The 10,266-nt window shown below is 43.1% G+C and overlaps 1 protein-coding gene across 2 annotated transcripts; it reads right to left on the bottom strand.

The window, feature by feature from the left end:
* Window positions 1–2,641: 2,641 nt before the first annotated feature.
* Window positions 2,642–7,464, bottom strand: tbcb (tubulin folding cofactor B). 2 transcript variants are annotated; one of them, XM_064974239.1, is made up of 7 exons: window positions 7,297–7,464; window positions 6,900–7,048; window positions 6,607–6,750; window positions 6,156–6,252; window positions 5,678–5,869; window positions 4,721–4,793; window positions 2,642–4,559 (listed from the first exon to the last, which is right to left on the bottom strand). In XM_064974239.1, the coding sequence occupies exons 2-7, from the start codon at window positions 7,017–7,019 to the stop codon at window positions 4,445–4,447; spliced, it is 741 nt and encodes a 246-aa protein (XP_064830311.1). In that variant the 5' UTR covers window positions 7,020–7,048; window positions 7,297–7,464; the 3' UTR covers window positions 2,642–4,444. The 2 variants fall into 2 exon arrangements, with proteins under 2 accessions (XP_064830311.1, XP_064830310.1); XM_064974238.1 differs by having other exon boundaries at window positions 6,900–7,070; window positions 7,297–7,462.
* Between the last annotated feature and the right edge of the window lie 2,802 nt (window positions 7,465–10,266).

The raw sequence follows: 10,266 nt of genomic DNA, 5'->3' as shown, positions 1-10,266 counted from the left end.
GTATCTGCACCTTACTAAGTATTTTGTTTGCCTACTTTTACTTCAGTAAATTCCTAAAGAAAATGACTTTTTACACCATACATTTCCCTGACACTCAAAAGTACTCGTTATGTTTTTACAGAAAAATTGTCAAATTCACCCACTTATCAATAGAACATCCCGGGTTATCCCTACTGCCTCTGTTCTTTCAGACTCATTTAACACAAATGCTTCCTTTGTAAATAATGTTGGAGTGTGCCCCTGGCTATCTAAATAAATACAAACCAAGAAAATGGTGCTGTCTGGTTTACTTAATATAAGGAATTTGAAATGATTTATACTTTTACTTCTGATACTTAAGTATATTTTAGCAATTCAATTGACTTATGATACTTTTTACTTCACCTTTATTTAACCAGGTAGGCAAGTTGAGAACAAGTTCTAATTTACAATTGCAACCTGGCCAAGATAAAGCAAAGCAGTTTGACACATACACCGACACAGAGTTACACATGGAGTAAAACAAACATACAGTCAATAATACAGTATAAACAAGTTTATATGCGATGTGAGCAAATGAGGTGAGATAAGGGAGGTAAAAGGCAAAAAAAAGGCCATGGTGGCAAAGTAAATACAATATAGCAAGTAAAACACTGGAATGGTAGATTTGCAGTGGAAGAATGTGCAAAGTAGAAATAAAAATAATGGGGTGCAAAGGAGCAAAATAAATAAATAAATACAGTAGGGAAAGAGGTAGTTGTTTGGGCTAAATTATAGGTGGGCTATGTACAGGTGCAGTAATCTGTGAGCTGCTCTGACAGTTGGTGCTTAAAGCTAGTGAGGGAGATAAGTGTTTCCAGTTTCAGAGATTTTTGTAGTTCGTTCCAGTCATTGGCAGCAGAGAACTGGAAGGAGAGGCGGCCGAAGAAAGAATTGGTTTTGGGGGTGACCAAAGAGATATACCTGCTGGAGCGCCTGCTACAGGTGGGTGATGCTATGGTGGCCAGCGAGCTGAGATGAGGGGGGACTTTACCTAGCAGGGTCTTGTAGATGATACTTAAGTATATTTAAAACCAAATACTTTGACTTTTACTCAAATAGTACTTTACTGAGAGACTTTCAATTTTACTTCAGTCATTTTCTATTAAAATCAAATCTAATTTGATTGGTCACATACACATATTTAGCAGATGTTATTGCGGGTGTAGCGAAATGCTTGTGTTCCTAGCTCCAACAGTGCAGTAATATCTAACAATTCATAAAAATACTAATCTAAATCAAATAATGGAGTAAATATGTAAATATTATGACGAGAAATGTCAGTCTTATTGACTCAAATACAGTGGAATAGAATACAGTATATCAAATCAAATCTAACTTTATTTGTCACATGCACCGAATACAACAAGTGTAGACTTTACCGTGAAATGCTGACTTACAAGCCCTTAACCAACGTATATACATATGAAATGAGTAAAGCAGTATGTAAACATTATTAAAGTGACTAGTGATTCCATGTCTATGTATATAGGGCAGCAGTCTCTAAGGTGCAGGGTTGAGTAACCAGGTGGTAGCCGACAAGTGATGGCTATTTAACAGTCTGATGGCCTTGAGATAGAAGCTGTTTTTCAGTCTCTCGGTCCAAGCTTTGATGCACCTGTACTGACCTCGCCTTCTGGATGGTAGCGGGGTGAACAGGCCGTGGCTTGGGTGGTTGATGTCCTTCATGATCTTTTTGGCCTTCCTGTGGCATCGTGTGCTGTAGGAGAGCAGGCAGTGTGCCCCCGGTGATGCCTCTGGAGAGCCCTGTGGTTGCGGGCAGTGCAGTACCAGGCGGTGATACAGCCCAACAGGATGCTCTCAAATGTGCATCTGTAAAGGTTTGTGAGGGTCTTAGGGGCCAAGCCAAATTCTTAAGCGCCTTCTTCACCACACTGCCTGTGTGGGTGGACCATTTCAGATCATCGGTGATGTGTATGCAGAGTAACTTGAAGCTTTTCACCTTCTCCACTGTGGTCCCGTCGGTGTGGATAGGGACGTGCTCTCTCTGCTGTTTCCTGAAGACCATGATCAGAGAGAGGTTATTTTCCTGGCACCACTCCACCAGGGCCCTCACCTCCCTGTAGGCTGCCATTTTCGCTAATCAGGCCTACAACTGTTATGTTGTCTGCAAACTTGATAATTTAGTTGGGAGGCATGTGTGGCCACGCAGTCATGGGTGAACAGAGAGTACAGGAGGCTGAACACGCACCCTTGTGGGGCCTGTGTTTAGTCAGCGAAGTGGAGGTGTTGTGTCCTACCTTCACCACCTGGGGCGGCCCATCAGGAAGTCCAGGACCCAGTTGCACAAGGCGGGGTTCAGACCCAGGACCCCGAGCGTAATGAGCTTGGAGGGTACTATGGTGTTGAAGGCTGAGCAAAAGTCAATGAGCAGGTATCAAGTATGACAATTGGGTACTTTTACGACCACTGACCATATTCCTTCCGTCAGTGCTTCACTGTTCAGTTTCCTGTGCAGTGTCCCACTGCAACCTGACAGTATCGGGATAAGTGTGATGAAGTCTTTAACCCCTGCCTCGACTAGAGATCTCTTTTCACCATGCATGAGGTACTTTATTTTTGTTCTAATGGTGAATCAGAGTAAGAATCGGTAAAATACACCTTGAGCATCACATCTGCTGGTATGTTTATTTTACTTTATTGTGCATTAGATACCATTGCACTTTGGCACATCAAAAATAACACCAGCACCTTTGAGATTTCATAAGAACAGATTGCAATTCATGGACCAATCAGGGCCTGTCAATATTGCTGACAAGGTCTGAGGAAAAAAATACAATTAAAATAAAAAAGGAATGCATGAATTATTTGCTTTTATATTCAGTTTCTCTTCCAAAACTGGCTCAGTTACATGCGCAACAAAACAAATGACAGATCACATGCTTTCATGAGTCAAACTCTAAAGTGGCGATGAGCAGCAGAACAATGAAGTTCAGTAGAAACACAGATAAGATATCTCATCCATCTGAAGTGACTTGTCGTCAGCTGAGCTCTAGGTCTGAACTGCAGGTCTGAACTGCATGCTGTCTATGTGCATAACTGGTGTTCAGACATTTGAAGTGTTGGAACATTAGAAGCAGTTTAACATTTTCCAGAATCTAGAACAGGGACATGACACACAAAAACAAAGGGCTTTATGGTACAATAACCATTGAACATATATTCAAATAAACTGTCACTAGTCAGCACATATATTTTGTTGTAGTGTGAATTCTTGCATTCCAAAGCATGGGATTTATTTTATGAAGTTTAACAGAACCATGGCTTGGGTTGATAATTCACACTGTGATGCTTTTTATGACTGCCTATTATTCAATTTGAATCTAGGATGTGATGGGCAATTCAGGTTCAACTCAAAATTCAAAGGGCATCAATTTAGGAATGCTTGCATTCTAAAGCGACCGGATCAAATTAACTAGTAGGACCACCTGGTTATCATTTACATGAACTACATCCAACAATGTAGTTGTAACAAGGCATCAAAGACTTTGTACTTTAATTCGAGAGCTTTTCAACTCTGCTCATTCAATATCCAGTAAATTCCACACAAAAAAAAAACATTTAAAGATACAGTCCTGGATTTTAAAGAAATTAGTAAAATATGGCACAAATTGGATTTGTAACAGATGAATTTTAAAATACACCTCAAACAATTTATCCAAATTCCATACCACACAAAATTAATGACAGTACACAAAAAACAGGGACCACTTTCAAAACTACTGTGAAATTACTTATGTAAACAAGGTATTTCTGTTCAATAAATTTGCTAACATTTCCAAAAACCTGTTCTCGCTTCATCATTATGGGGTATTGTGTGTAGATTGTTGAGGAAAATGTTTTATTTAATCCATTTTAAAATAAGGCTGAAAAAGTCAGTCAGAATACTTTCTTTATGCACTGTACATGTACAGATTGAAAAAAAACCTTGAATTTTATTTGGAACCCAACAGTCTGCTCTGATATAGAATGCCAGTGAAGAATATTAGTAGTCGTTTTCCATCTTGGAACAACTCATCATTGAGCAGTGTAATTGAGTGGGGGCAGTGGGTACTTCTGAAGGGAAGGTGATGCATAAGAGGACCACTTCATACCCTCCGACAGAGTTCACATGAAACATTGACTAGGTTAGATCCTCCCATGGCGGTTTACTCAAGTTCTGCACTGAATTTCTATTCTGATATCAAACACCTACGCTAGATTTGGTCCTAGGCGATACTGCCTCCTTACCCAGTTGCAGCTCTCTAGTCCAACCCATACCTCCCTGACCAGCGCAAAACAAAATAAAGTTAATCGCAATGACACTGTCCCTCGCCCCGGGTTCGTAGTCGGACTGGAGGTCAAAGTTGAACCTTGGTTGAACCCATCTGCCCACACCCTTTGACTGGGTGACGGCATCACAGTTCTACATCTCATCCAGACCGTAGTCTTCCTCTGGGAAGTCCCCCACGGTCACTGTCAGTGGCCTGACAAACGCGCCATACTTGTTCTCACATTCAAAGTATCGCTTCTCCTTCACACTAAGGAAAGAGAGAGAAGAGACATCAAGTACATTTCATGCGGTCTGCACAACTCCATAAGTCTAATACAAGAAATACACGTCATGATGCAAGGTAGCTCTTAACAGTGAACATTCTCAGACACCATGTGATGTCACAAAAATTATGCCAGTTGCCCTCACCTGCCATCATGTTTCCCAAGAGGCTCGTCATACTTCACTCCCACCCAATGACCCGGCTTGAAATCTACTGTACCTGCAAGACAGAAAATAACAGTGTTTGTTGGAATAAGGAGTGCCTTAAGTATTCATACCCCTTGACTTATTCCACATTTTGTTGTGTTGCAGTAGGTTTAACTAAAAACTGTAACTAGGCCACCAAGGAACATTCACTGTCTTGGTAAGCAGCTCCAGTGTAGATTTGGCCTTGTGTAATAGAGTTTTGTCCTGCTGAAACGTGAATTAAGCTCCTAGTGTCTGGTGGAAAGCAGACAACCTAATTTTCCTCCAGGATTTTGCCTGCACTTAGCTCCATTAAGTTTCTTTTTTTTATCCTAAAAAAACTCCCTAGTCCTTAACAATTACAAGCATACCCATAACATGATGCAGCCACCACTATGCTTGAAAATGTGGAGAGTGTTACTCAGTAACGTGTTGTATTTGATGTGCCCCAAACATAACACTTTGTATTCAGGACAACTTATTATTTGACATAAGTATTCCACAAACTTATATAGGCTTGCCATAAAGACATTTCAGCTTTTATATTTTGAATAATTTCAAAACATTTCTAAAAACAATTCCACTGACATTATGGGGTAGGCCAGTGACATTGTTTTTTTAATAAAAATAATCTATTTTAAATTCAGGCTGTAACAACAATTTAGAAAAAGTAAAGTGGTGTGAACACTTTCTGAAGTCTCAATTCTATTTAAGGGTCTCGCTCTCCCTTTCCTGTGGATACCTTATCTCCACCTCCTACCGCCAAAAGGACCAACAGTGTGTACAACCAGTACAGTAGGTGGAAATACATTATTCAACACTCTGGCTTGTAGAGACTGATAATCCATGGAGTAACCATGGTAAGTGTTTAGACAAGCCTAAATCCTGTTGTGGAAAATAAGCTTCAACATCACTCACCAACATACATAACGGTGCCAATCTTGGTGGGTAGCCCAACAACCTGCACTTGGCATCGGTTGCCGACGCCGATGGCAGCAGCAGCAGCCTCCTCCTCGGCCTCACGAGCTGCAAGCTCGGCCCCCTTTTTAGCCGTCTCTTCTTCATTGAAGCGACCAACTCGTTGCTTCTTCATGAATGACCTTACAGAATCTGAGGAGGAAAGATGGACAATCCATTTTGAAATCCCCATAGTACAATGGTAATAGTTTGCCACTCAATCTTTACGTACGTAATGTATTGAGGAAAGGTTTTGCCATGTAACCTCAAACTGAAAGGTAACACAGGATGTAGATGAGAGTAATTATCACAAGTTATCTGTTGTGGCACTCGAAAGTGGCAAATGGCTCTCAACAAGTCTTTTCTTCACTGCCTCCGATTCAATTTCAAATGTACGCTTTAGCTGTGAATGATGGATGATGGTGCAAGCTCACAGTACCTGTCCTCTTCTCATAGACCTCATCTGGAATCTCAAATTTCTCCACTTTAGACAGATCACTGAACTCTCCGCTCTGGGCTCCACTGCGGTCAATCACCTAAGCACACAGAATTCACCATCATCCTGACTCAGCATATTGAATTTAAAAAAGTAACAGAATGGCTCAGTCATCGTACAGGTGCCAGTCAGTTTCTGCTTTTAACCAACTGGTTGCTGTATAGCCCAATAAGACAAGTATGGCCAGGCAACAATATAACCTTGTCAAATGCAGAAAGAGGCTGGCAATCAAGCTAGCAGTCATGCTGTGGTCAGCAATCTTGTGAGCATTGAAATCACTTGTGGATTAAGATACCCTATCAACAGATCTAACATCTTACACATGACTCCAGTGTGAATGAAGGTAAACAGGGGACACACCATGTGAGCAGTGTTTGAGCACAGAAGTACATACGTGAATTTTGCAGTCATCATCCACAGGGTAGGAACCTAGCAGGGCCTCGTTGTCATCCAGTTTCTGCATGAACTTGTCAGTGGTACTGAAAAGCTGCAGTTCCATGCTGGAGGCCGGGGTACCCACAACCATCTCCAATTTACCCTAGAGGGGGAAAAAAATAGAAACCGAGAAACTGCATCACTTGGCCACAGGCTGTGCTGCGCCTGTGGTCTTAGTGTCTGCAGTGCAGAGGGGCAATTGCTACATCATTAAGATTCAGAGGCCCGAATGACAATTTACCAACAACTTACCTTGAATTCGGCGATGGTGATTCCCCTGTTATATCGTTTATTCACCTCGAACGAACTGATGGTACTGGTCAGCCGCACCGACACTGTGGGATTGGTGATGACCGTCACGCCACCGTCCATTTTCAAGCTTTCGTTTCGCCGGTGTTTAACTTATTCAGGCAACAATGAACACTGCATAAATTACAAATAATAGTTAGTCAGTTAACATTCTTAACCTAAATAAATAGTACACAACAATTGCAAATGGCTTTCAACACGGCTAGTCAGATACAAAGTTCACAGTTTAGAAAATGAGAACTAGCTAGCTACAGTAGCTAGCTAGCATGCACGCAGCAAACTAAACAAAGTTAGCTAGCTAACGTGAGTCCTTCCAGCTTGGTCGCACACAAATATTTACCTGTCCTTCTGCACTTTTCTTGACGATCTCTATAAATAACTAGCTACTATCAAATAACTGGGTGTTTTTAGACTAAATCAATCCAGGGACCATGTGCTGTAATCTCAGTGAACCGATGGGAGAAGGGTGGCTGGCGGATGTGTGGTTCACTTCAAACGACACCACCCACAGATCCTGCTACGCCCAGTTCTGGAACCTTCTACCCGCCCACAACCGCAGGGAACCAGTCATGTCATTAAAATGTAGGGTGTGTATTTAGGTTGACCAATGGGTAGCACATTTCTAAGAAGCCGTAACAGAAAGAAAGGCTTTGGGATACCTACGTAGCACGTCAATCATGTTGATAGAAGTGGCCTTTCATGATTAGTAACCAATCATCAATGTAGGAATCAATGCGGGGTTTTGCGTGAAAGTGCCACGCCCAAATAATAGAAATATCAATTGTATCCACATAGTGGCGCTATAAGCCCTATAAAGCCCAAATGTTTAGTTTGTAACAGTCATGCAATGTTAGCTACATTGTTACAAACAACGTTGAATTGCGATGACAGCAAATAAAATTGTGCATTGAAATATTTTGAAGTGAGTCTATTGATTGATTGAATTAATATATATATATATATATATATATATATATATATCATGTGCAGAATAATTTGATTATTTGCTAAGGTGTTAACTGCTCTATGACATATTAATCACAGTGAGAAAGAGACACATTCTTACCTTTGAAAAGTTATTACCAGGCTCTGCCTTTGACATATAATGGTTGTCTACTCCAATATCTATTCATGGATGTGTGATTGGGAAATAAACAGATCAGACAGGAACATAAAATAACATATGTGCATCAAATTAGAATTTTGGGCTGAGAGTGGGAGTTTGAGGGCTTGTATGGTCAGAAAAGACAAGATCAAAGAAAGGAGTATGGGGTGCAGCCAGAAGCCAGAACGCCTCCTCACTACCTCCACCCCTAGAGGAAAAGTTTACCATTCCTGTTTCAAGTTGAGATAGGGGTGTTTGGCCTTGCCTCATCACACTCTGTCTGTCTGCACATCCAGGTGTACGTGCTGTAAAACACTCTCTGTCACACACACACATACCATCTCTCTCACTTGGTCACACTCTTCATTCTCCAGGGAACTCATTATCATACACACAATCATCTGCATTTGCCGCCGACACAACACCGACAACGATGAGACAGCCTATAGGGAGGAGGTCAGAGACCTGTCCGTGTGGTGCCAGGATAACAACCTCTCCTTCGACGTGATCAAGACAAAGGAGATGATTGTGGACTACAGGAAAAGGAGGATCGAGCACGCCCCCCATTCTCATCGACGGGGCTGTAGTGGAGCAGGTTGAGAACTTCAAGTTCCTTGGTGTCCACATCACCTACAACCTATCACGGTCCAAACCCGCCAATATAAGGGCACAAAGCGTGACCCAGATGCAGACACGGGAGGCAGATATGAGTCTTTGATATTTATTACATCCAAAAGGGGTAGGCAAGAGAATAGTCGTGGACAGGCAAAAGGTCAAAACCAGTTCAGTCCAGGAAGTACAGTGTGGCGGACAGGCTCAAGGTCAGGGCAGGCAGAATGGTCAGGCAGGCAGGTACAGAGTCCAGAAAACAGGCAAGGGTCAAAACCGGGAGGACTAATTAAAGAGAATAGAAAAGGCAGGAGCACGGGAAAAACACACTGGTTGACTTGGAACATACAAGACGAACTGGCACAGAGAGACAGGAAACACAGGGATATAAACGCCAGGGATAACAAGTGACACCTGGAGGGGGTGGGGACAATAAGGACAGGTGAAACTGATCCGTGTGTGACAGTAACCCCCCCTCTAGGGACGCCACCTGGCGTTATACCTGGGCGCACACCTGGTTGACCAGGGTGTTGGCGGTGGAAGTCGGTGATGAGGGCTGGATCCAGGATGTCTAGCAGAAACCCAGCACCTCTACTCAACCAGGTACTGGAAACCTCTGCCCCTTGGTAAAACACCCAGGAGACATCTCACTGTGTATGCCGGATGGTCATCAATGACAAGGGGAGGGGGGGTGGGCTTGGGGACAGAAGACAAAGAACTGTGAGATACGGACTTAATTCTAGACACATGGGAGCGTTGTGCCTTGCGAACCAGGGTCTCAATACCCCAAACCACTGTGGCTGCAAGGCATGAGGTAGGGAGAATGGTTTCGGAGACCGAGGGTGTGGCAGAAGAACTGTATAGGCAGGAGAGGGCGTCAGGCTTAACATTTTTGGACCCTGGGCGGTAGGAAATGGTGAAGTTGAATCTAGTAAGCAAGAGAGCCCACTGAGCCTGCCTGGAGGTAAGGTGCTTGGCTGTACAGAGATATTCCACATTTTGAAGGTTTGTCCAGACCAAGAATGGCTGTTTTGCTCCTTCCAGCCACTGCCTCCACTCTTCCAACGCTATCTTGACCGCCAGGAGTTCTTGGTTGCCTACGTCGTAGTTCCTTGCTGCAGGATTGAGACGATGGGACAGGAAGGCACAAGGATGAAGCTTTTGGTCCTGGGCAGATCCCTGGGACAGGATGGTCCCCACTCCAACGTCAGAAGCATCAACCTCTACAATAAATTGACAAGACGGGTCCGGATGAATGAGGATGGTTGCTGTTGTGAACCGATGCTTCAGGTCCACAAAGGCTATGTCGACAGCTGGAGGCCATGTGAATGGTACTTTGGGGGAGGTGAGTGCCGAGAGGGGGGCTGCCAGGGTGCTGTAACCTGAATGAAACGGCAGTAGAAGTTAGCAAAGCCTAGGAATCATTGCAACTGCACCCTGGACGTAGGTTGAGGCCAATCCACCACGGCTTTCACCTTTCCAGGATCCATCTGGACATTACCCTCAGCCATGAAAATCCCAAGACAACTGGAACACGGGGACATGCAATGAGGAGGAACTGTATGGTCTCACCGTGGTTACCTGAAACCTGTATAT

This window comes from Oncorhynchus masou, chromosome 9 (genome assembly GCF_036934945.1).
Source record: "Oncorhynchus masou masou isolate Uvic2021 chromosome 9, UVic_Omas_1.1, whole genome shotgun sequence".
In the NCBI taxonomy this organism is placed as follows: domain Eukaryota; kingdom Metazoa; phylum Chordata; class Actinopteri; order Salmoniformes; family Salmonidae; genus Oncorhynchus; species Oncorhynchus masou.
The sequence above is the reverse complement of the archived record's forward strand: the minus strand, read 5'-3'. Positions and strand labels throughout refer to the sequence as shown.